Below are 27,466 nucleotides of genomic sequence, written 5' to 3'. Positions count from 1 at the left end.
AAGGAAAAATAGTATTTAAGAAGAAGGCTAATGATTCTACTATTAGTTCATGTCCCAGCCCATTAAATTTTGTGTGCACAGCCCTGTTGGTTTGCTCTAAGACACTGCCCTATTAAAGGGATGTACAGTTGAGACTCTTTGTTACAGATGAAACTTCCAATGGTTTCCTTAGTTTCACCTTAAGGGAAGAGAACCTGTCAGTGGGTAAAACACTATATTCAATCAGGGTTGTTTAAAAACCAACATACACCTTTGTGCAGCACTGTTTGGTTTAGGTAAAACTACAGAGTGCAGTACCAGGATACTGATCTCCCTGTGTGCCCTGAGGATGCTGGACTTTTAGTAGAAAGGGTTTTGCTCTATTCCATATGTTGCTCTAAAAGCAGCTTAGAAGGGAGAAAAATCAGTGTAGCATGGCTCTTTCTCAGTATAGTTATGGGGAAGGTTCCTGCATCTGTTGTATTAGCATGAATATTTCAACCCCTCTCTGCAAACCACACCAGCAATTGAACTCTACCTGACTTCCCAAAATCCCCTATGAAACCTATGTTATTAGTTATACTTTCTTCCTGTTGCATGAGAAGTTACCTGCTCTGCGCAGGGCTGGTGTCTTCTCTATCTTATAACAATATAAATTGATTCACCCCTGCCTTCCCCCCGAGGAGTGGTTTCCACCTGTACAAAGTGAGGTGTAAAATGCTACCCTCCGTGTGAGGCAGTGGAGAATTCTGATTCAGGAGCATTTCACATCCATTTTGCTACACGTTGGACGAGACAGGTATAAATCAGTCTCACTAACTTTGGTGGAGTTACTGAATTTACAGCAGTTTCAGAGCAGAATCAGGCCCTCGGGGTTTTTTTGTACAAGGTTGCTTGGGAACCCTCTTGATTAATAATTAGAGCTGGCAAAATCTTTTGGACTAAACTTTTTTCCTCCTCTCCCCCCCATCCCCCAGAAAATGCAGATTTGAGTTAACTGAAGCATTTCACAAATTTGTGTTGAATTCATTGAATTGTTTTGGTCAGGAAATCCAGCTCCCTCTCCCTAAAAAAAATTTGGAAAAAATCTAAATATTTAATTGATCTTTTTAAACAAAGTGTTTAAATTTGTTGATGATTTTCATTTTGAAAGGTACTTCAATTTCATTAAAAAAAATTCAGAGTAAAAAAAAAGTGAGAGCAAAATGTTTTGTTCTACCTGAAGTTAAATTTTTTTCACCTTTTTTGGTTTTCTGAAAAATTCCAAAACTTTTCATTTCAGGTCCACCCTGAATTTTCTTTCCTGATTTTTTTTTCGGTTTGGCCAGTGAACTGAAAAATTAGTTAGCTATTCACACAGCTCTGTCAATAACACCCTGAACTCTGCTCACCTCAAAGACATTACAGGAGTATGTTTCACAGCTGTGTTAGTCTCTGCTCATCCCATCCCATGACCAAACCACGAAAGGAGCAAGCAGCACAAGACAAATTCTGCAGCACATCAGCTTCTTTGCTAACAGATTCCTCCTCTGCCAAACAACCCCTGTCTCCACTGAAAGTTCCCAGGTACTTGCTGGCATTTGGCTGAGGGCAAAATCTCATCCCAAAGGCTGCCAACAATGTATGGTGTGTATTTGGAAATTCAGTTGTTTTCTCTGGGAATGTTACCAGCCACGGATGGAGGAAGAGAGATGCTGTGAATCCAGAACCAAAACAGCATATTTGAAAACTGCTTATTATATTCTATCTTGGCTGTGTCTCCCTTGACTCTACTTAATATTTGCTTTGGCAGCTAAACAGAGAGAAAGGGTACATGTCACGAGGTGGAGATTGTATGTTTTTCTTCAACCATGTGTGGAAAATTACATCTCATCCTCTCTGTCAATACAAAAGGACAAAATCTGAGCTGTTCTAGTTCTAATTGCTATCAGCTTGTATTGTATTTATATAGGGTGTTTTTGAAACTCGTTATATTCAAAATGCCATATGCACAAGCCCCAAAATCAGATGGTTTGAGCAATAATTATATCAAAGTAAAGAAGAGAGAGCATTTTTATTACAGTGTAAAGTACATTTATCTCAGTTATACCAGATGGGTCAAGAAAAATTCAAGACCTGCCCACAATTCTGATCAGCTGTTTACTAATGTTGCCAGTTTTGATTGGCCATATTCCTTGAGGTTTCATCACACGACTTCTTTAATTAAGAATTAATCTTTAATTCCTGGAGACTCCAGGACAATCCTAGAAGGATGGCAAACCTATTGTTTAACAAGGGTGAAATTCCTCCTGTGCGGAGAACCAGTCTACAGTCCCTATACACTACTGAAGCATGACTTTAAAAAGCTTAGCAAGAATCATATACTCTAGTCCAGATGAATGGCTACCTAGCAGCTCACAAGTTGATGTTACCACTATCTGGCCATCAGAATCCTGGCTGGAGTCTGCTGCAGAGAAATCCATCCTCACATAGAGACATGCACTGGAACTAGCTGCAGCCAGAGTGGATTCACCTGTGTCTGCCATGTTAAATTCAACTGGACTGACATTGGGTGCACAACCTATCAGGCCAGATATTTTCCTGCTTTAAAAAAAATTATGTCAGCAATGCTGTTTTCCATTATTGAAATATTTTATTGTTTTTTTTTCAGTTGTTACCATGACAATAAAATATCCCTGGAGTGTAGGGTTACATCCGGACAGCTGAGGATACATTTGTTTATTAAATACAAATAAAATTCAGGGTGGCATAGTTATGTATTCCTTGCATCTAGAAATCAAGAGCATTCTGGATAACTAACAGAAGGCAGTTATTTTCACCGCTATGGAGGTAAAATGAATCTAATAATAAAATCTTCATTTATAAAGCATCTTTCATCCCAAAAGCTCCTGAAGTGCTTCACACACTAAGGGTATGTCTACACTACGGGATTATTCTGATTTTACATAAACTGGTTTTTTAAAACAGATTGTATAAAGTCGAGTGCAAGTGGCCACACTAAGCACGTTATTTTGGTGGTGTGCGTCCATGTACCGAGGCTAGCGTCAATTTCAGGAGCGTTGCACTGTGGGTAGCTATCCCGTAGCTATCCCATAGTTCCCACAGTCTCCCCTACCCATTGGAATTCTGGTTTGAGATCCCAATGCAAAAACAGTGTCACAGGGGATTCTGGGTAAATGTCGTCACTCAATCCTTCCTCTTTGTAAGCAACGGCAGACAATCATTTCTCGCCCTTTTCCCCTGGATTGCCCTGGCAGATGCCATAGCATGGCAACCATGCAGCCCGTTTAGCCTTTTGTCACTATCAATGTATGTGTGCGGGATGCTGCTGACAGAGGCGGTACTGCAGCGCTACACAGAAGCATTCATTTGCCTTTGCAAGGTAGCAGAGACGGTTACCAGCTATAGCACCGTTTGCAATTGGAAATTGGTGATGACGGTTATCAGTCCTTTTGATCGTCTGCTGCTGTCATGGGTGCTCCTGGCTGGCCTCGCTGAGGTCGGTCGGGGGCGCATGGACAAAAATGGGAATGACTCCCTGGGTCATTCCCTCCTTTATGTTTTATCTAAAAATAGAGTCAGTCCTGCCTAGAATATGGGGCAAGTGTACTAGAGAACCAGAGAGCACAGCCGCTTGGGGTCAGAGCCCCAGAGATCCCGCAGAAATGATGATGCCATTCTAGGGGGTGCCCCTGCAACAACCCCACCCGTTGCTTCCCTTCTCCTCCACCCCTCCTGGGCTACCATGGCAATGTCCCCCCATTTGTGTGATGAAGTAATAAAGAATGCAGGAATAAGAAGCACTGACTTTTTAGTGAGATAAAATGAGGGGGAGGCAGCCTCCCGCTGCTATGATAGTCCAGGCAGTACAGATTCTTCATTAGACATGAAAGGTGGGGTGGGGGCTGATGGAGCTCAGCCTCCAGCTGCTATGATGAGGATGGTTACCAAGCCTTTTGTACCATCTGCCGGGAATGACCGGGAGTCATTCCCATTTTTGCCCAGGCGCCCCCGGCCAACCTCACCAAGGCCAGCCAGGAACACTTACGTCATGATGATGACGACGACGGATATCAGTCTTTTTGCACCGTCTGCCACCGGGGAGGGGAGAGGATGCTGCTGTTCAGCGCTGCAGCACCTCGTCTACCAGCAGCATGCAGTAGACATAGAGTGACATTAAAAAAGGCGAGAAATTATTTTTTTCCCTTTTCTTTTGGAGTGGCGGGGAGAAGGGGGTAAATTGACGACATATACCCTGAACCACCCGGGAAAATGTTTTTGATCCTTCAGGCATTGGGAGCTCAGCCAAGAATGCAAATGCTTTTTGGAAACTGCGGGGACTGTGGGATAGCTGGAGTCCTCAATCCCCCCTCCCTCCCTCCATGAGCATCCATTTGATTCTTTGGCTTTCCATTACGCTTGTCACGCAGCACTGTGCTGAGTGCCTGCTGTGGCCTCTGTCTATCATAGCTTGGAGATTTTTTCAAATGCTTTGTCATTTCGTCTTCTGTAACGGAGCTCTGATAGAACAGATTCGTCTCCCCATACAGCAATTAGATCCAGTATCTCCTGCACGGTCCATGCTGGAGCTTTTTTTGGATTTGGGACTGCCTCACCACCTGTACTGATCAGAGCTCCACGCTGGGCAAACAGGAAATGAAATTCAAAAGTTCGCGGGGCTTTTCCTGTCTATCTGGCCAGTGCATTCGAGTTCAGATTGCTTTCCGTAACAGTCACAATGGTGCACTGTGGGATACCGCCCGGAGGCCAATACTGTCGAATTGCAGCCACACTAACCCTAATCCGACATGGCAATACTGATTTCAGCGCTACTCCCCTCATCAGGGAGGAGTACAGAAATCGGTTTTAAGAGCCCTTTATATCGATGTAAAGGGCTTCGTTGTGTGGACGGGTGCAGAGTTAAATCGATGTAATGCTGTTAAATTCAGTATAAACGTGTAGTGTAGACCAGGCCTAATATATGTGCTATATATAAAGGATGATTGCACCAACCATTGAAATACAGCAGCTGTTTAGCAGCATACGGCGACAATGTACAACAGTTTAGGACAGGAAACAAAGAAGAATGTTGTATCCAAATAAAACTCCAGGAGGAATTTCAGTTCAGCGGGATGCCATTGCCCCAAAATGGAATTTGGGATGAAACAGGGAGATGAACAACAATAACAACAAGTAACTAACTTTTCCTTATTCACTTTCTCCACACCACACCACGCATGATTTTATACACCTCTATCATATCCCCCCTTGCAGAGAAAAGAGAAAGAGCAAACCTAGTAGAACTTCAGTGTCCTGTCATGCTCAGAGGAGTCTTTACTGACCAGCTCTGGGCGAAGGGAGCAAGGAAAGGCTTGCAGTTTGGCAAAGCAAAGTAGAGCCTTCAGAGAAAAGCACAAATAAAAGTGGATAGTCAAAGCCAAGTGACACTATGGCACACAAGGAAGGGACCAGCGAACAAATACTCAGCTGCTACAGCTAGCAACTCCAGTGTCAGACAAAAGGCAACTGCTAGGTGTAATATATCTTCACCAAAACAGATGTTTAATAGCAAAGCTGACCCCCTTCTAGCCCCTTAATATCCGCTCACCAAATGTCTGGATTACAGCCTAGAAGGATTGCTGACCTCTGTATCCTCTGAACATAACAGTGACAATGAGGCAAGACACGCCGCTGCTTGTTTGTGCATATTGCTTTGACACAGGACAACCCTGCCCCCAGAGAGAGAGAAAAAGGACCAGATCTCCAGCTATTGTAAAACAGCATAGCTTCTGTTGTACTGGGTGCTCTCTAGACATATAGACAGTGACAGCCTCTAACCTAAAGAGCTTACAATCTAAAAATACATGGACCAGTGTCCAAGCCATAAATTAATAAGGACCACTGACACTATTACTCCCCTATATTCCAATGAAGGGAAAAAAACAAGATACCACTACCATCCTCTTCCTCTCCCCCTCCCCCAAAATACCGCCCCCCAAAACCACCAATTGTTAAAGCATAGGCTAAAATTTCAAACATTTGCTGGAGAGTGAATATGGACAGTATGGCAATTGAGACTAAAGCCAAGAATCAAGATTCCCAGGTTCTATTTCCAAATCTCCCATTGACTTGCTTTGCAACCACAATAATCTTAACTCTCTTCACAAATATTCACATCCCCCCTTGTAAAGCATGTTAAGATCTGGGTGTGAAAAAGCACTGTATGGATGCTATGCAGTATTGTTTGTTATGAATGCACATGTTCAGATGAGAAACAGGGGCTTTCTTTTCTACATGTGTGATTACGCAATGGGCTTTTTGATGCCAAGCACTCCAGGCATCACATGATCATGGAGGTCTGTGTATGCATCTTAGTTTCTGCCTGCCAGCATGCAGCTCATCTGTTGCACTCTGATTTGTATAGTATCATTTCCAAAGGTCATAGGCCAATGTTTCCTGGAGTGGCCAGAGATTTTAGGTGCTACAGCTTTTTAGGTGCCTAGCTTCAGACACCATAGGCCTGATTTTTTCAGGAGTACTGAGCAGCCACCGCTCTAACCAAAGCTGTGGCTAATCAACACTTCTGCAGATGAGCCCCAGGGCTCCTAAAAGTTGAGGCATTCAAAATTAGTGGCCACTCTCCAGAAGGTTTTGGCCTTAACAAGGGATTGGCCAGAGCCATCAGCTCAAATGTTCATAACTAGCTGCTGCTTCATTAAGGGGCAAACTTGAAGACTGGACGTAGTAAGTCAGCAGGAGTCAGTCAAGATGGCATTGACCTGGGTTCAGTGCTAGTTTGGCCAGTGACCTGCTGCATGATCTTGAGCAAGACACTTTCTCTTGGTGGCTCAGTTTCCCGATCAGTATCACACTCCTCATTTTACAGACTTTCCTTTTCAACAGCAGATCTCCAAGGGCTACATAAGAGTCAAACATTAGATCCAAAGTTTGAAGGAATCCTGCTCAGTGGGTCTGATTTGGGACCTTCTAACTCTGGCAAACTTTTTACTTTCCCCTGTCCATGGTACCCTATACAAATTTTTACAGTGGAAATGAAAGATTTGGAATGCCTTTGAATGAAAGCACGTAAGGGAGCCAGTTTCATCCTTGCTGGCAACTGAGCTACTTATTCTTCTTGAATCAAGTGTTTGCAAATGGATGCAACAGACCTAGTGTCGTATCTTCAGTAGTTAGAGAGCAGAACTTGGATCCAATTTCCACCCTTGAGCAAGTATCTGACACATAGTGAAGTATCGACAACCCTGGTCCCTCTTCTCTGCTGTGATTTAGTTTTCCAGACTTTTGTGCCACAAAAAAGAAGACTGTATTATACACCAATAAAGAGTAGAAAGGAGAAAAATGAGAATTTTCTTTACTTCAGCAAGGTACCTTCACAGCCTCATCTGGATTCACAAAAGACCTTTTGGATTATCAGCCTACAGTGCATTCTGAACCGCAGATAAATACGAAAAAGGTGTCATGCTTATTAACATGGATTTTTATAAATATGCATGTAAAGGAAAAGAGAAAACCTTTAACCAGAGAGTGACTGTGGACATGTTCCCAAGACTGTGAATGATTTTTTCTATGAATTCTTTGTATGGTATTTATACTACTGGAGATAAGCTTCAGTGAGTCAAAACAATCCCCCACAAATTTCCTATTCTCCCTGACACGTTTCTTTATTGAGAACTAGGTCTTCTCATTAGATTCAACTAGTAACCTAGGTCTTATGCAGCTCACATATTCCAGCTCTTTTTCTGTGTCCATTGGAGTTCGTTCCATCTGTTGAGTTTATTCCCTTGCCAAAAGTCAATTGCTTTATCCTTCTAATCTCTTTATTTTCAGCTGGAGTTCTTACCCTGTGCTCCTTGAATGGGTTTGTAATTCTAGAACGAGGCAGGGGAAGAATACATGCACACAGTAGAGGTGATAGCTCTGCATTGTTGGCATCCAAACAGAAAGATGTGATTTAGTTTTTGAGATTTTTGCACCATTGCACGTACCTTGTCAAAGTAACAAAAATTCACATTTTTCTCCTTTCTACTCGTTACTGGTGCATAATGCTCCTACCCCAGAACTGGAATGGAATCCATTGCATTTGTCTCATGAAAGTCTCAGAATGGGGTTAGGTTGCGACATCTGGTTCTGATATACTTGATGACTCACGTAAATGGACGGAGGTGGCATTAGAGACTCCAAAGCCAATAGCACCACGGATGTTGAATGCTTACAATTAGCTGGTACCAACTGTGCCAAAGTCAACCCAGGAATGTCATCTAGCCAGAGTTCAGAAACATGTAAGGGCCTCTATAGAAGCCTGCAAGTGCCATCTATACACATCTCCCTGCCATACATAATCCCAGGGACTAGACCACAGGCTTCATCCCTGATTACAGCCTGGCCTGTTGATACTTTACAACTTCCATAGTTAGTATTTAACAGAATAAGCTTAAGACTGGGGTTGCTCCAAAACTCTTGCATTCTGCTGGTCTCCCTGCCTCCCAGTATCTTAAGTTCAAGGAACTCAAGAGCTCACGACAGATTGCCTCTGTTTGATTTCCATATCTTCAAGGTATGGCCGTATTGTTCCATCTCTCAGCCACCTTAAGGTGGCTATCAAAGGGATATAGCTGCTGAAGCTACAGGCGAAAATAAAGATCTTCACAGAAGCCTGTCAAAGTCATCTGTACAAATCCCTGCTCCATACTTAATCTAGTGCCTCATTTGCTTTTTAACTAAGGATGGCTTTCCTATTCTTGGTGTAATTCCATTCTTCTGCTCTGTGTGTCTCTGCAAGGCACACAATCTGAAATACGTGAAACAGCATTTTCAAAGCCAGCGCGAATGACAGTACAGCTGCTCTCTGAAGTAACATCAATGCTGCCTGCTTTCATTTCTATTTTCTTCCTCAAGCAATGAGATCTGACTGATACTGAGCTTTCATTGAAGCCGATTCATAAAGCAGCTGTAGGGGATATTTGTGCCATTTCCTCAAACCTCTTCCCTAACCAATATGTTGCAGCATTTTCTGCTCAACAGCAATTTGCCATTGCTCTCAGGGACGTTCTCCTGACCTCCCTACAGAAATGAATATTTACATACCAGCAAAAGTGACCTGAGATTTTTTCTGAAAAGTTTGCAAACATCTCTGTTATTTTGCACTCAGAATATTAGCTGTACTGAATGCCCCTGCAGGCACTTTCGTCTGTAAAAGATTCTGACTCTTAAAATAAATCCCAGCTGAGTAGATGCAAGGCATATCACTAGAGGTTATTTTAGACGGGTGGGGAAGAAAAGAAAATGAAGTGTTTTCACTTTCAATTTTACACATCACTTTCAGTCACAGCACTTACATGCTGCAGTGCAATGTATTACTCAGGTGTTCAGAAGCCAAGGACAAGTTTAAAGTATGTGACAGATACAGCTTAAACAAGATTTTAAAAGGTTATTTTCAGCAGCGGCACACTGTATTGTACTAACTACAACAGATCTTTACTGCCAAAATTTCATGCCTATTCAGTGGATCAGATTTGTGGGCAGGAGCAAAGTAAAGCAGTTAGTACAAGAGGATTCACTTTAGCTCCAAAACACATATGTGATAATACAATCTGATTGTGTACCCATTTAATTATGGATTTTTATTTGTTTTGCATCATGGTTCCTATATCATCTAAAATTCAAGATCTTCTGTGCAAATACTATTATCTAACTTATTTGTATAAAGAAACTGCAGCCCACAGCTGATCCCTAATAAGTTCGTGCTCATCTGCTGATTATGCTGTTCAATTATTGCAGTCAGACACTTTTTTTGTTTGGAAATATTCTGTCCAGAGCTTTGAGTTTCCCGCCCTTGCTCGGCTTCGGTTCTTGAGCCAGGGTTTTTAAACCTAGCCTGTTAATTTCCCCATCATAATTAATTACTGGTAGAAAAAGTGAGGATTAGCTGCTCTTATTTGAGGTAGACAATTAGTAACAGCCCCATCTTATAGACAGGAAAATGGAGGTAGAGTTTTAGGCCAAGTTTTTCCAAGTGGCCTTATACTTTTGGGTGTTTAAACCCAAATACTTGGAGCCTGATTCTCAGAAGTGCTAAACGCATATGGCTTCAGCTGAAGTCAATTGTACCTACCGGTGCTGAACACCTCTGAAAATCAGCCTCTAGATGTCTCAAGCTGGGCATCCAACAGTTTGCAGAACTCAAAATTTAGCACCACTTACGGCTTTTGGCAAGTCACTTAAGCCAACATTCTATCAGGCCCTCTGGGGGTCAGTGTCACAACCACAACTGGAATTCAACTTCCTGGCTCCCTGGGCTGTAGATAACCTTCTGTCTCTACTCATTACTCTGTGAAATGTTCCACTGTTTACATGCTGTTTGCTGGCTCATAGCTACATAGAGAGTCCAAGGAGAAGGAGCTCATCACTGGCAGACAGCCTGGAAGCCTGATAGATTCACTCCATGTTCCTTCATTCCACTTTTGAAAATAACATTCAGTCTCCTCCTCACAGCTGCTATCAGACAAAACAGACCTCACGCTTTCCCAGGTCATCCATCAATTCCTTTACAATGGGTAAAGTTTGCCCAGGTAACTTCCTCATTCACAGGAATCTCTTTGAATTGACAGCTCTACAGAAAGGCTTTAATTCTCTCAGCCTTGCTTTCAGAGAGTTTGTCGATGCATTTCCACATCTTGCTGTAATGCCAGCAGTGTCCTTTAATTCTCTACCCCCTCTGATGATGTTCGATGTGTCCTCTTCCCTTTGATGTGATACTTTAAAATCCCTACGAATCTGACTGCCAAAATGAAAGTCCTTGGTGGTCTCCATAGAAGCATCATCTCAACTCCATTTATAGGCGTCTCTGCTTGGGGTGTAGTGATTTTTGGGGTGTGGGTGTTTATTGTTCTTTTTTGTCTGGAGAATGCTGTCAGTTTTGGTAGGACTAAAATTTCAACCCATCTTGACATATTAAAGGATTTGCCCTTAGAATTTGAGGAAAGATGGCTCAGATGGTAGGTGCTAACGTCAGTCATGTGAGATCCAGGTTCAAGTTCCTGATTTTCATTGACTGTGTGACTTTGGGCAACTCCCAGACTCTGTAGGCCAGGGGTTAAGTACCTAAATACCTTAATAAATCTGGGCCTCAGTAGCCTTATCTGTAAAATGGGGATAATGGCATTTTCTTGCTTTACAACTACATTGTGAGGATAACCACAGTAATGATGTGAGATGCTCAGATACCATGGTAATGGTATGGTAACATTTAAGTATGACTCTTAAAATCCATTTCTTTTGCAGAAAATCACTTTTACCTGGGTTGATGAGAGTGGCCAGGAGGAAACAGATTGCTTTTGGTCAATAATTCCTAACCAGATTTTTCCAAAAAATCATAAGGAAGGTGGCTTTAATTAATGCCAGCCATTAACAGTATATCTCCAGTGGAGTTGGATGCAAGCCTAGGTAGGAAGAGTTGCACTAGCTCCGCACAAGCTAACCTGCTCAAAATAGCAGTGTGAACATTGCAACATGGGCAGTGGCTCAGGCTAGGCATCCAAGCTCAGACACAGGGGCTCAGGTGGGCTTGGGCTCAGGTGGCTAGCCCAAGCCGCCACCCATGTCACATCGCCCATGCTGCTATTTTTACCACACTCGCTCAAGCCAAGCTATTGCCTCTCTGTCTATCCGGGCTGAGTGGCTTGCCACCCGCTGCATTGTAGACATACCATGATAGCTGCCAGGGGTAGAAGATGCAGCCTAGGATCAATGTGAAGTAGAGACACACCCTGGCCTGGCCTCTTTTTTTTTTTCTTTTTTCTTGCAACACTGGCAGCAGGGGAGGGTAGGACGCATCTGAACCTGTAGAGCAGCTCTGCTGGAGTACAGAAACACTCTGGCATTGGGATGACCCTCCCTGGGCCAGCGAGGCTGGCTTCTCAGCCAAATTATGCCAGTGGTCTGGTGCGACACAGTGCCCTGCAGATGCACCACTGCAGGTGATCTGGCTTCAGAAGCAAAGTCCTCTGGCAGTGCCCAGCCAAAGCCAGGATCTAGGGATTCCTTCTTCCAAGTGCTGACCCCCTTCCCCTAAAAGAGGAGGGGTGACTGCTCAGAAAGCAGAAGGGGAGCTAGATGAGGAATCAGCATAGCAGAACCTTGATTAGAGCGGAGAGAAGATTCACTTAGCAGAGTGATCTGGCCCTATCCCTTGCCCTTTCTAGTCTGTATCCTGTAGCCCTGGAGACTGAGTGTCTAGCTGCTGTAATCCTGCTGGGCCCTTTTTGACTCCCAGCTAGTTCTGTGGTGTGTGGATGTTCTGGTCAGTGGGCTGCTGGGTGTCTGCTGAACCACAAAGCTTAGAAGAAAGCCTGGTTAAGTGACCTTCTCCAGCCCCCAGCCAACACAGCTTTGTTTCTCTCACAAATCTCATCTCCGTTATCCTAATTGTAAGTCTTTGCTGCAGTGTAAGCCCATGCTTGAGCCTGGGCTCAAGGCTATATTCCTCCTTCTCCCCCCACCATTGCATCTATACTACAGTTGCGCTAACCCTGGTTTGGACTCAGAGTTCCAGGACCTTGCAGGGCTGGGGGATCCATTCTCAAGTCAGGCCAGAACCCAGGGTCTGAGCCCTGTTACTTAGCAGTGTAGCCGTAGCCCTGCTTGACTCAAGTTCCTGGAGCCATCTGGAACATGGGACAACTTCTGTCGTCCTGTCTATCCCAACAATCTGCAATCTACACTACTGAAAATGTAAGCCCCCCGGCACACACACTTGGCATATGGCACAGCTCTGGTCAGCATTTAACCCATTCTCTCCTGATTACCAATCTGTAAGCACACTATCAGAGAGCCTCCTGGGTCTGCAATGGAAAGTGAACCCATCAAGCCTTTTGCAAAGCGAGGTGCTTCCTGGCAATGTGCAGGGCGGGCAGTAAAGTCTTCCCACAGTGCACTATGTTCCTACGGCTAGAGTGGCTACATGTCAGAGGGGTGTGGCAGTCAGGCCTCAGGAATATGGTTACTTTGACTTGGGTCTGCACACTGCAAGTGTGGATACTGGAGTCCTAGGTTTAAGCATGGGTCAGAAAATTTTTAACCTTGGATTAAAATACGATGTAGACATTCAATTCCAGGGTTCCCTAACACAGACCTGCTGACTCAAATCCCACTAATCCTGGGCTTACATTGCAGTTTAGACATTACTTTAATAGTTAGGAATTCTCCTATGGTCCTTAGTCCAGATTCACCAGTAGCCTCTGGCTGCTTTGCAATACTCCAGCAGGTTAAACAGTGTTTACAGCTGCTCCATACGGCAAATGGCATAAAGCAGCTAGAACATATGGCCCCTTCTGTCCTATGATCAGTTTAATTCTGTTACCCCTCTTTGGATTCCTTTAACCCCATCCTCTCCATCTATGGCCTTTATACACTTTGTGTTACATGCTTATAGAACCAGTGTTCAGTGGTGCTGGAACAATTTGTATAGTGGGGATGCTGAGAGCCATTGAACCAAACTATAAACCCTAGATATGATGGAAATAACTTCAAGCCAGAGGGTGCAGAAGCACCTCCAGCACCCCTAGTTCCAGCACCTGTGCAACTGCAATCTTTTGCCCTATGTGCTATTCAGATTGACAATAAAAACTGATGAAGACATGATGATAAAGGAGCTACGCAGAGGCTTACAATGACTAACTAAACATGTCAAGGGTGACAAATTACGTCAAATTACAGCCAGATGAATCTATCACCTTTCAAAGAATCTGCAAGATCATCTATGATTTCATTATTAAACATTTGACATTCAGCTGAATCACAAGATTAGCCCAGCTACTTGTGTGCAGACGGTATGTTGCATTTTAGAGAGAGGCCTAATAAAACCCACGTTGCTACATGATTCAAACGTACCTCATTAAAGTGCCTTTGAAAGCTAAACAGTCAAAAGAGGGGGCTTTATGGCTAAGAAAAAGTGATGTGTCACACACCGATTTAAAAGTGTATAGGGATTGAGAAAAGAGATTTCAAAGGTGCAATCAGTTACTGACTTAATTGCATAGTCAGTCATAGAATAATAGAACCATAGAGTTAGAAGGGACTGCAAGGGTCATCTAGTCTAACCCCTTGCCAAGATGCAGGGTTTGTTGTGTCAAAACCATCCAAGACTACCCAGTCTCTTTTTGAAAACCTCCAATGAAAGAGCTTCCATGACTTCCCTAGGCAGTTTGTTTCCTTGTCCTACTGTTCTTACAGTTAGGAAGTTTTTCCTGAGTTTTAATCTAAATCTGCTCTGCTGTAGTTTGAACCCATTGCCTCTTGTTTTGCCCTCTGTGGCAAGAGAGAACAACTTTTTTATGGCAGCCTTTCAAGTATTTGAAGATCGTTATTATGTTCACCCATAATCTCCTCTTTTCCAAACTAAACATGCCCAATTCCTTCATCTTTTGCTCATATGGCTTGTGTTCCATCCTTTTGATCACCTTTGTTGCTCGCCTCTGGATCCTTTCCAGTTTCTCTACATCCGTTCTATACACTGGTGACTAAAATCAGACACAGCTGAAGCCTAATGAAGCGCTAGGTAGAGCGGTACTATCATCTCCCATGACTCGTATGCTATACCGCTGTGAATCCCACCCAAAATTTCATTTGCTTTTTTCAACAGCACCACATTGCTGACTCATATAGCGATAGTGATCCACCATGACTCCAAGATCTTTCTCAGCAGTGCTGCCGCTGAGTCAGTTATCCCCCAGTCTGTATTTGTGCATTTTGGTTCAAACAATGCAAACAAAAAAATGAAGCCTCAGTTCCTGATTGCAGGCAGTAACAATTTTATTAGCCATATAGGTGGAATAAAGGTTTATCCAGATTTACTGTTTCCTCTCTGATTGCTGTTTGCACATTGAAGAGCCTTTAAACTTCTCACTTAGCTGCATAGTATGACATTAATGGCCCTCTCATTTTGCTTGCTGAATTCCAGCACATCCCATGACAGCACGGGGGGGTCAAACTGAAAGCGAGTGTGACAGCAGGGTGTGCAGGTGGGTGGACAAAGGAGTTGGAACGGAGCTGAAGTTAATAAACCTCAAAATATTCAGAAAAATGATTGGAAATCCTACTCAAATATGCTCCCTAGGTGAAATTTACTCCTGTGCACAAGGCCAGCACAAATTTGCACCACCTAAGTCCTCAAAATAGAACTTCAGTGGTGCATAGGTCTTCTACTGGCTTTCTGCACAGGAGGCAATTGCACCCTATGTGTATTCAGAGTCAGAGCTGACTACTTCACTGACAGAAATAAGTGTCTTTTTTCCCTTCATTTAGGCCTGGTCTATACTGGGGGGGATCGACCTAAGATACGTCGACTTCAGCATAGCTGAAGTCAACGTATCTTAGGTTGACTTACCTAGCATCCTCACGGCGCAGGGTCGACTGCCGCCACTCCCCCATCGATTCTACTTCCACCTCTCTCCACGATGGAGTACAGGAGTAGACAGCAGAGCTATCGGGGATCTACACTAGACACGATAAATTGATCCCCGATAGATCGATCATTACCCGCCGATCCGGCGGGTAGTGTAAACAAACCCTCAGTCCTGCAGAGCCAGTACAGAAACAACAGAAGGAACTACAGGATTTTATTTTTTTAAAACTTTTCCTTACAGGTCAGGTTTTCAACTTTTTTGTTTGTTTTTTACATTTTTGTTGCTCTCCTCTGGACTATCTCCAATTTGTCCACGTCTTTCTTAAAGTGTGGCACCCAGAACCGGACCCTGTACTCCAGCTGCTTCCTCACAGTGCCTAGTAGAAAAAGACCATTACTTCCCATTTCTTACATACAACATTCCTGTTAATACAAACAAAGAACAGGAGTATTTTTGGCACCTTAGAGACTAACACATTTATTTGAGCATAAGCTTTCGTGGGCTACAGCCCACTTCATCGGATGCATAGAATGGGACATATAGTGAGGAGATATATGTACGTACAGAGAACATGAAAAGGTGGGAGTTGTCCTACCAAATCTAAGAGGCTAATTAAGAGAAAAAACTTTTGAAGTGATAATCAAGATAGCCCATTACAGACAGTTTGACAAGAGGTGTGAGAATACTTAACATGGGGAAATAGATTCAATATGTGTGATGGCTCAGCTATTCCCAGTCTCTATTCAAGCCTAAAATGATAATGTCTAATTTGCATATTAATTCAAGTTCAGCAGTTTCTCATTAATACAACCTGGAGTGACATCAACCTTTTCACAACTACATCACACTGTTGACTTGTATTAAATTTGTGATCCACTGTAACCCCCGAGTCCTATTCAGCAGTGCTGCCCCCTAGCCAGTTACTCCCCATTTTGTAGTCGTGCATTTGATTTTTCCTTTCTAGAGGTAGTACTTTTCATTTGTCTTTATTGAATTTCATCTTGTTGATTTCAGTCCAATTCTCCAATTTGTCAGGGTCCTTTTGAATTCTAATCCTGTTCTCCAAAGTGCTTGCAACCCCTCCCAGTTTGGCATCATCTGCAAATTTTATAAACAACCTCTCCACTCCATTATCTAAGTAATTGAAAATATTGAATAGTGACAGACCCCTATGGAACCCCACGAGATACATCCCTCCAGTCTGACAGTGAACCATTGATAACTGCTCTATGAGCGCAGTCTTTCAATCAGTTTTGCATCTACCTCATAGTAATTTCATCTAGATCATATTTTCCTAGTTTGCTTATGAGAATGTCACATGCAACTGTGTCAAAAGCCTTACTAAAATCAAGATACATCACGTCTACAACTTCGCCCAATCCACTAAGCCAGTGGCCCTGTCAAAGATGAACCACTAACCTAAACCTAAAGAAGCAGCTGCAGACAGAAGTGTCAAGTATACATACTTCACAAGAAGTTACCTGCACAGTCATTGATGGTTCTTCAGTTCTTTGGACAGTACATTGGCTAGTACGCAGTATCGTTAAGGAATTTTTGACCAATTTAAGAGTCTCATTGAACACATGCTAGCAGCAGGTGGTGTATACCTTGTCTTTGAGGGGTATAAAAACTTCAGCACAAAGAGTGTCACAAGACAGAACTACAAGAGCAAGCAGAGTGCATCAGTTGTGTATAAATACACAGCTACCTCCAAAGAAATTTGTTAGGTTATGTTGTTTTGCCATGGTTTGCTCTTAGCAAATACACGTTGGCTATTACTTGTAACCCTGTTATACTCTAGGTGCTTACAAACTGGGCTTGCTTCATCAGCTATGAATGCAAAAAAAAAACTGCTTGAGCCCTGGCACCTATTTCATTACAAATTAAGCACTATGTGGACCCCATCTCTTCCAGCAGACCTCCTTCCCAAAACAGCATCCCATGTTTCAGAAGCCAAAGTCCTCCCATCAACACCATCTTGTAGCCGTGTGTCCCTGCTTGGACCCTTACCCTCAACTGGGTAAGCCACCTGCACCCCAGCCCTTTCATGCTCACTCCCAGAGCCTTGTAGTCACAGCTGATTGGCTCAGGGTCATAGCAGGCAGTATCATCAGTGCCTATGTGGATGAGTAGCATGGAGTAGTAGCTAGAGGGATGGATAAGCCTCAGCAACCTTTCTGTAATGTCTCAGCCATGGGTTCCAAGCAAGCACAGATCTCCCAGGATGTCAGGTCAGGAGATGGATGCCTCTGACCACCCCAGAAGGGAGTCCCTGACCAGCAGCACCCTATGTTGCTTCCTGTTGGATGTAGTGGTCATGATCTCCCAGCCTTGGGGACAGGTGGCAGCTCCTACTCAGCCACTGGGATCTGCTCCTGTCCTCCTGTTGCCAGTACAACATACCAGTTCTTCACCTCAGTGGACAGGGGACCCGGCGGTGGGGGGCAACAGTGTCTACTGCTGAGTGAGCCAGCAGCCAGTTTCTTCCCCATAGAGCAACCGATTCTCCTACCTACTCCTGTGCCACTGTAGTTCATCTGTGGCTAGCTAGCATCCTCTATTCCAGATGTTTCCAGGTGCATCCTGCCAATAAAATCCTCGCGCTCCTGGAGGCTGCGCAGATGAGCCACCTCCTCCTGCAGCTCTTACCTGCTTCTGGAGGGACTCCACCAACAGACACCTTTCTCACAAGATGGTTCCCCCAGCCTGGCTTTCATTGGTAGGGGCATGCAGGTTGCATTCCCAGCAAGTCGAAACAAGGTCCTAGGCAGAAATATCCAGAGTCAGGAAGCCTGTCTGGCCAGGACCCCCACAGGTGCAGTCAGAGGAAGAGCTAGCAGTGATATTGGCAATGTGCCATTTTCCTCCCATTGCGGGTTCTTCCTTGTAGAGTATCTGGAAGTTAAGTGGGGGGAGGGGAAACTTACCTCTCTGCCTTCCTCCACTGGTGAACTAGACTGGCTCTTTGCAAACTGACTGCTGAAGACCTAGATTGCACACTTCTGTATAAAGTCCCCTAGCCTGCAAGCAGGCCCAGGAAAACCCAGGAGAATTTTAACACTGTTTTCAACACACTAGAATTAGAATCCAAATTATTGTCACGTACAAGCATTGCCACCTCACCTATCTTCCAGACCAATAAACTGAAACACTGATCTGAGTTCAGAGCCTGGAGACCTTCTGCTACAAACCTGTAGCCATGCTGAAAACTGACCACTGATGCCATATACTTATTCCTACTCTTTCCTTTCATCTCAGCCAGTTTCTAGTTCATGGTGGTAGTTTACTTCTCACCATCTGATGTAACAGTTGTTTCTGAGGGACTTTGTCAAAGACTTTTAAAAAGACAAAATAAACTGTATTAACTAGTGAGTAAAGGAGAACCAGGGCTTTCTTAGCTCACATAATAGATTGAAGAAGCATTATTTTTCTAGGCAGGAGCCGTGCTGGCTTGTCCTTTCCTAGCTCGGTGTTTATAATTCCGTCTGTAATTATCATTTTAACTAATTTACCTGGTATTGAATTCCGTCACTGGAAGAATTTTAAACTGGAATCTGGGAAATGACTGTGCAGATAGCAAGCACTACTGTGCTCCCAGTTGCATAGAAATGAAATGCTGCACAGCACCAGACTTGGGCAGCAGGTTCTTACCAAAAATCTAAAGGGAGGTATCTGTGGAGCCCTTGCAATGCTTCTGCCCAATCCTGTGTAGCGCTGAGTGGTCTCAATTCCCTTAAATTTGGCAGCAGTTAAGAATGCACTATTACCTTTCAGGAACAGGCCTCCTTATCTGCTGTAACAATTAGCTCCGAGCCTTGCTGTAACGCTGTGGCACTTGAAGATATTTTCCACGGGAGATGATAATCAGCCTGATTTTTTCAGAGCACCTGCAGCTCCCGTTAACTTATACTAGAAATTTGGCACCTCTAAAAAAAACAGGCACTATATTTGCAAGTAAATATTTTTTTTTAAAGCGACTTGCACAATCCACTTTCATAGACTCATAGACTCTAGGACTGGAAGGGACCTCGAGAGGTCATCAAGTCCAGTCCCCTGCCCTCATGGCAGGACCAAATACTGTCTAGACCATCCCTGATAGACATTTATCTAACCTACTCTTAAGTATCTCCAGAGATGGAGATTCCACAACTTCCCTAGGCAATTTATTCCAGTGTTTAACCACCCTGACAGTTGGGGTTCTGTATACCTAAGTTCTATTATGCATGAATTTTACATAAACATCATAGCTTGTAAAATGTTTGCTGATTGACTGTCGCATAGGGTTTGTTCATTCTTTAGAAGACAATTTCGCATCCTCTGGCAAGTGTGGTATAGAAATTATTTACAGAGGGCACATTTTGAAATAGACTGAACAGCTTTTTGTAAAGCAGTGTTCTTGTGATCAACTTGATGGCTAATACGCCAAGCATCCTTTAGATTACATATCCAAGTTACAGACAGAGATGAATCACTCCACTTGGGGTATATAAACCATATTCAATTCTGTACATTTTTATTCCACACCCCCCCCCCGCATCTACTGAAAATAAGTTGATTTCAAGTGTATTTTCCTAGCTGTAAACCATCCCTTGCTTTGCTGAGACTACATAGCTGGCGCTGGTTGTGTCGATCTTATAGGGTACGTGGAATTCCGGTACATGTTTTCATCCTTGATGCATGGGCTATCTTTAGGTTTGCGGTTTTATTGGGAAGCATTTGTCCTAGCCCTTACTGGAATGAGATACTTAATTTAATCCACGCGATAAGCTCTTGTCTTGAAACATCACACAACACTCAAAACTGATTCCTCAAGCACACAAGTCTGGATTGAAATACCTGGCTGAAGTAGATGAATGTTTTCATCCACCCACCATTTCATCTAATTACTGATGCTAGATCCAATCGCAAGATAACAAGTGATTTTGTAGTGTTATCCATGTTTCTCGACCAAAGGGAAAAAAGAAACAGAGGCTACCCTGAATCCACATTCCAAAGAACAATAACTCATGTGAGATTTGGCATCAACAAATGAATCAGATAATTCACTGCCCTCAGCATCTTATTCTGTAATACTGCGGCCTTTACTGTATTTGCCTATTGTCATTGCAGATTTCCTTGATCAGTATCTTTTTTCCCTCAACTCACACGTTATCTTCGAACTGCCTGAGCCTAATTCTTGTGTGATGCAGCACCTAAGAACATACATACTGATACCACATGCACTAGATTTTCTGTACATTAAATTTAATTAGTTATTTAGCAAGCTACCAGGTACAATTTTCAACAGCACCTTAAGAGCCCAAGAGCCTTTTTGGAAAGTGATTTAAGTACTTGAGAGACTAAGGTTATGTCTACACCAACACTTTTGTCAGTATAAATTTTGTTGCCCAGGGCAAGGTGTGAAAAAACACACCCCTGAGCAACATAAGTTACCCTGACAGAAGCGCCGGAGTGGATGGCATTAAGTCAGCAGGAGACGCATTCCTGCTGACATAGCTACCACTACTTATTAGGAGTGGGTTAATTGCATCAATGGGAGAGCTCTCTCCTGTCGGCATAGACTGGCTACATGGGAGCTCTTACAGTGGCACAGAGCAGTGGCAGATTTAGAGTTAGTGGGGCCCTGTGCGCAGCTTCATTTTCACCCCCTCCCCACCCAGGACCCAGCCAAGAAAAAGAACATTCTCTTTTATCTCCTCCTATATTATAAGTAATGGAAAGGAATAGAAAATAAAGTGAGGTACCTTGATTAGGGCAGGGGGTTGGGGTGCTGGAGGGGGCAGGGGAGCGCTGCGTACTTTGGGTGATGCAGCTCCCAAAGTGATCAGCACACACACCCCTCCAGCAGTGGGTTCTAGGCGGAGGGGGGTCCAGGGGATCTCCACTTGCCACTGCCTGCAGGTACCACCCCCGCAGCTCCCATTGACTGCAATTCCAGGCCAATGGGAGTTGCACAGTTAGTACTAGGGGTGGTGGCAGCGCACAGAGAGAGAGAGACACACACACACAGGGTCTGCAGAGACATGCCAGCTGTTTCTGGGAGCAAAGCAGCATGGAGGGAGGAAGGCAGAGTGGGCAGGAAACTGCATTTGCCCTGCTGATGGCAGTCTCTGCACTCCCCTTACGGGGAGGGGGCAGCGGGTCTCGGTGCACTGCTCCGTACACTGCCTTCCACCCCCGCCAGGGGCACACAGAGATGTGCCACCTGCCAGCCATTTCCGGGAGCAGCATGGGGCCACCAGCCATGGCATGCAGGCATCGTGCCTGTCTGTCTGAGCCCTGCTGCACTGCTGGCCGGGACTCGGGGGCAGAGTGTCAGATATTTGTCCTGCATTTTTGGGGGCCCATGCCACCCCACAGTTTGTTTCATGGTAAATCCGCTCTTGGCACAAATGTATCAGTACAGCTATGCTGCTCTGAGTTCTCAAGTGTAGACATGGCCTGAGTCTTATTACAAGTCATGGGATGCAGGCTGCTAAGTCACTTAGGAGCTCTTGAAATTTAGATCCACTATCTGAGTGCTAGATTAAGCAACTGACAAGATCCCATGATTGTTTATAGTGTTGTTGTAGCCATGTTGGTCCCAGGATATGAAAGAGACAAGGTGGGTGAGATGATATCTTTTATTGAACCAACTTCTGTGGGTAACAGAGACAAGCTCTTCTTCAGGATGTGAACATGAGCTGTGCGGAGCTCCAAAACTTGTCTTTCCAAAACAAAAGTGAGTCCAGAAATAATTCTATAGTATTTGTGTGTGTCAAAGTCTGGAATGTTAATTCAACAGATGTTCAGCCCCAGGCCTCCAATAACCTACTTGTGTTCCGTTCACTGAAAATACTCATTGGCAAGTAGTGCAGATTTTCCAGTTTTCTTTAGGAAGGTTCTCTTTACAAACTAGTTATCTTTGCAGTCAATGGTTATTTGAGAACTGTGCACTAACTGAAAAAACAAGCTACTACTAGAGCGTCACATTTATAATGCTTTGAAGCCAAAGGATCTCTTTCCACAGTGTTGCTCTGTAGGTACAACACCCCTGAAATACAGATACTTTTGAGATGGAGGAGAACCACGAACTACATAATATTTGGGGAGGGAGGAATTTGGGCAAAGATCTCAGGGCAAACAAAACCCATCTTCTTCTGCAGAAAATGCAATGGGATCTTCATTTTCCATGCAGAGCAACTATGATCTTAAGACAGTGCTTTTCAGCCTGTGGCCCACAGACGCCTGCAGGGCCACAGACTATGGTTGTCATTACCGTAGATGGGTGATTTTTCAACATGTGATGCATGGACCTCTGAAGGTCCACAGACTAAGATTTCCAAAGGGGCCCACACCTCCATTCAATTTTTTTAGCTGTCTGCAAATTAAAAAAGATTGAAAACCACTGCCTTAGGATAATGTTTTCCTAATTGCAGGTGGCGTTGCCATTTGGGGTTTGAGTCTCCTCTTATTTCCACCAGTGTAACTCCATTGAGTTCAGCGGAGTTACTTTGGATTTACTCCAGGGAAAAGTGAGAGGAGAATCAGGCTCATTCTCTCAAGCCCGGCATGATAAAGAGATTAAACTTGTCAATGACTTCCCGTCTCCTCATCATTAAAAACAAGCTAACAAGTCTTAAACTACATTTCACAAGCTGTAGATGAATGAGTAATGACATCACTGTCAATTGCCTTCAGAAATTTCCATTAACAGTTTGCATTTTACTTTTCAAGTCAGTCTAATTCTAACAAGTTAGCCAACATGCCCTCAGCAAAAAAATAATCTTACTTGATCTCGATTCTAATTACTGCAGAACGTGCAGATGAGGAAAAAGAACAGAAAGAGGGAAATTCTAGAACATCACTCTCTCTATATATTGAATTTTAGATACCAAGTGTCAGCAAAGAATCACAACATTTTCTAGGAAGTACCAACAAATAAAATGTATCAGCATTTTAGAAAGGAGTGAACTGAGGCAGAGACAGGCTCTGATTTGCCCTCAGTCACAGAGCAAGTCAGTAAAAAAATCTTCTAAAGCAAAATCCAATTCAGCTCCGGGGCAGATTGGCAGAGGCCCTGGAGGTTTTTCGCCTTCCCCTGCAGCGTGGGGCATGGGTCACTTGCTGGTGGATTCTCTGCAGCTTGAGGTCTTCAAACCACAATTTGAAGACTTCAATAACTCAGGCATAGGTTAGGGGTTTGTTATAGAACTGGATGGGTAGGGTTCTGTGGCCTGCTTTGTGCAGGGGGTCGGACTAGATGATCACATTGGTCCCTTCTGACCCTAGAATCTATGAATCTAAGTCCTAACCTCTAGTCCTTTTCTTTAACCACTAGATCACAATTCATCCCTCCACTGACCTGCGTTTAAACCCTAAGTGCTAGTCTGGACATTTGCTTCCTTGCCTCAGCAACACATTGGCTGGTTGCTGAATTTGTGTTCTGAGAACAAAATGTAAGCGAGAGGCTGGTATGTGCTGGCAAGCCACAGAGAAAACAGGTGTATCCATCACTCACTATGAGCTGCACAAATCACAGGACAAACAGAACAGTGATAGATAATAGCATTTTCCATCCCCAACTTTGTAATCAAAGTAACGTTATTTCAACAATCCAGTTGCCTTTAGTTAACACATTTGTACTCAGCTCTAAAATTTGCACAAGTCAGTCTCAGAACAATATAAAGCAGCAAATATTGAATAGAACCTTTTCCAGACAGAGGGTTAAATACTGGAGGTCTTTAAATAGGCTTTCTCCAACTAAAATCAGGAATATGGTTAAGATCTATCATATCTGGCCCATAGATATCTCATGCATGTTCAACTATAAATATATCTCATGTAATTGGATTATACCACGCTGTTTTAAATATAGATTTTAGTCTGAAATGAGGAAATCAGGAAAATTAAATGAGACAGTGAAGTGAAATTGTAGAGGGAAAGACTATAGATTTCCTCTGATTAAAAAAGAAAATAAAATAGCCACAGGCTTCTCTGGGGCTCAATTAAAACAGACCTTTTCATTAAGCTAACAGCATTTTCCTGAAGAGAATTATCAGGCTGGGTGGGGGAGGGAGTTATCTCTTATCTCTAGTGCTTTTTAAAAAAACTGGTCATTATCTCTTTTGCCATATTTGGGGAGGAGAAATCAACAGAATGCTAAGGCAGCAGAAGGAACTCCAGCCATGGGTCTCAACCCGGGTACATGTACCCCTGGGGGTACGCAGAGGTCTTCCAGGGATACATCAATTCATCTAGATATTTGCCCAGTTTTACAACAGGCTACAGAAAATGCACTAGCAAAATCAGTACAAAAGTAAAATGTCATACAATGACTTGTTTATACTGCTCTATATACTATGCATTGAAATGTAAGTACAATATTTATATTCCAGTTGATTTATTTTATAATTATATGGTAACAATCAGCAATTTTTCACTAACATTGTGGCTGTCACACTTTTGTATTTTTAGCTCTCATTTTGTAAGCAAGTCGTTTTTAAGTGAGGTGAAAGGTGGGGTACACAAGACATATCAGACTCCTGAAAGGTTGAGAGCTACTGAACTACAGAACTTTATCATATAAAGTGTGAGAGCCCCAAACGCTAGGGAACTGAATAATAAATGCTCTTATTTTTTTCATGTCCCAGGAGCCAGCTCTTTCACATATCCTGATTTCCCCCCTCTCCCAGATCCATCCAGAGCCTCAAAACTGGACTGCTGCAGAATTATAGCCAGGCAGGTTGGACTGAGGTCTTTATAGTCTAGTGCCTGCAGCCTTATGTTTTATGACCTGTTAACTAAAGAGGAGCAAGGACCGGGTTAAAAAAAAATCCGCCCGTGCTCTGAAAACAGAGGTGGTGACTGTTGCCTGTAGTTGAGAACCCCACCACCAACTCCTGGGCCCCTTCCTACCACCACCCTACTCACGCAGCCCTTCTGGCTCATGCTCCTTGGCAATCCCAACTGGCCTCACCTGTCCACGGCGATGGCTGTCATAGAGTAGATGCTGGCAAACACTGCGGCGATGGGGAAGAAGTTGTGGAACTTGCAGTAGAGCAGCCCATAGTACCACTCGTTGTGGATGCCATAGGTGAAATTGACGACGGTGTTAAAGGCGGCCATGGAGGCTTCTGCAAAAGCCAGGTTCACCAGGAAATAGTTGGTCACCGTCCTCATCCTCTTGTGCGCTAGGATGATCCACATCACCACGATATTTCCCACCACCGCCACGATCACAATGAGAGAGTAGGCGACAGCCCAGAGGGTGATCTGCCAAGCGGGCTGCTCGAACTGGTTGGCATCGGATTCATTGACAGACCTGTTGTGGGACAATAGATAGGTTATGTTCTCCTCCGCATACAAGTCATCATCCATCTTCCCCTCTCTCCTCCGCTCCAAGAAAATGCGGTGTGTGGGGGAGAGTCCTCCTTGGCCAGCGGTGCTAGAGCCAGATGGCAACTGGTCATGAAGGTTTGGGTTAGGTGGAGCGAGAGGGAGTCGGCTACAGCTGTAGCACATCTGTCATTGTGGGGCACATCTGTAAATTCTGTCTCTGGAGCCTGCCTCCGTGGCTGATTGTTCTCCAAAGGAAACCAGACAGCTATCTCAGTCGCTGATCAAGCTACAGCTATGCGCAGGGAGAGGTAGTGGAGTTGTTTCTCATCACCTCTCCCTCCGAGTCCCAGCGCCGGGCTGGGCTTGAGAGGGGTTTTATATAGGCACCGCTGACACGTCAGGGGAGCTGGGCAGAGCCGGCGCTCAGAACCCTCCCTCCCAGCTGCGGCGCAGCAGCTGGGCAGATGTGGCCGCGCGGGCATCACCTCTGGAGGGGACCTTCCCCGCAGCCAGCCAGGGGCGAGGGGAAAAGCTCGCTCGACCAGGATCCTGCTAGAGGCGTCAGGATCTGGGGATCCGGAACCCGAATGTGGCTTGATCGGGGTGCCGCGAAGCCGGTTCTTGCAGCGCTTGGCTGGGTGGTTTCGATGCAGTTTGGAGGCAGCCAGATTCGGCAGGCTGAAATCGGGTCTTTCCGCCAGCTAATCCTTGGAGGAAGAAACCTGGTTCAGCCTCATGCTGCATTAGCTGGGCAGAGGTGGCTGCTGGTTCCTAAATCTGGTCTCTACCACCCTCTCTGGGGGAGTAGTAGTAAGCGGTGCAACACCTGGCCAGATGTGACCGCCACGGGCAGCTCTGGCAGGCGGGACCCTCCCAGGTTGATCTAGTGGCTGGCGGGACAGAAGCGGAGGCTGCCGCTCTGGAATTGACAGTGTCTGGGCTGGAGGTGCCTGAGCCTAACAGGGAAATAACCCTCTCCCCCGCCCCCAGCAGCCCCGTTCAGTACAGACAGCAGGCAGCTTATCCCTGTTCTCCTGCTGACACTTCCTGGAGCTGACTTTTCCCAGCTCAGTTTGGAAAATGCCATTGCAAGGGACCAACAATGGACACATGCGGCTTGGGAGTGGAAGGAGAGATTCCCTGTGCGGGGGGAGGGGAGATAGGGAGACTTGCATATACATCTGCTGTTCTGTGCACAGTGTGCATGGGGAAGGGAGCTTTCTGCATTCATCTCGATACAGGCTGTGTGGGAGGTTTGCAGGCTATGCAGGGAGTGAGCTTTGTGCATCAATCTGTCCCCTAAAGAGGGGTCTGGGTATGCCACATGGTATCCCTCTCTGGTGGCTGCTTGGGCAAGTGCCTTTCTGCACTGTGCACAGCGGAGATAGGTTGTGCACCTGGATATCTCAGCTGCATGCTGGTCTCAGAGTAATAGAATATCAGGGTTGGAAGGGACCTCACCAGGTCATCTAGTCCAACCCCCTGCTCAAAGCAGGATCAACCCCCAACTAAATCATCCCAGCCAGGGCTTTGTCAAGCCTGACCTTAAAAACCTCTAAGGAAGGAGATTCCATCACCTCCCTAGGAAACCCATTCCAGTGCTTCACCACCCTCCTAATGAAATAGTGTTTCCTAATATTCAACATAACCCCCCCCCCACTGCAACTTAAGACCATCATTCCCTGTTCTATCATCAGGTACCACTGAGAAAAGTCTAGATCCGTCCTCTTTGGAACCCCCTTTTG

At 44.5% G+C, this 27,466-nt stretch overlaps 1 protein-coding gene across 1 annotated transcript in view; it reads right to left on the bottom strand.

The window, feature by feature from the left end:
- TACR1 (tachykinin receptor 1) overlaps positions 1-26,090 on the bottom strand; it is a 93,289-nt gene extending 67,199 nt beyond the window's left edge. The window contains exon 1 of the mRNA XM_030551931.1: positions 25,360-26,090. Coding sequence (XP_030407791.1) covers positions 25,360-25,904 — 545 coding nt within the window. The 5' untranslated portion in view covers positions 25,905-26,090. The remainder of the gene's footprint in view (positions 1-25,359) is intronic.
- Positions 26,091-27,466: the final 1,376 nt, after the last annotated feature.

This window comes from Gopherus evgoodei, chromosome 2, assembly GCF_007399415.2.
Source record: "Gopherus evgoodei ecotype Sinaloan lineage chromosome 2, rGopEvg1_v1.p, whole genome shotgun sequence".
In the NCBI taxonomy this organism is placed as follows: domain Eukaryota; kingdom Metazoa; phylum Chordata; order Testudines; family Testudinidae; genus Gopherus; species Gopherus evgoodei.
Note: the sequence above shows the minus strand (reverse complement) of the source record. Positions and strands in the feature narration are given on the sequence as shown.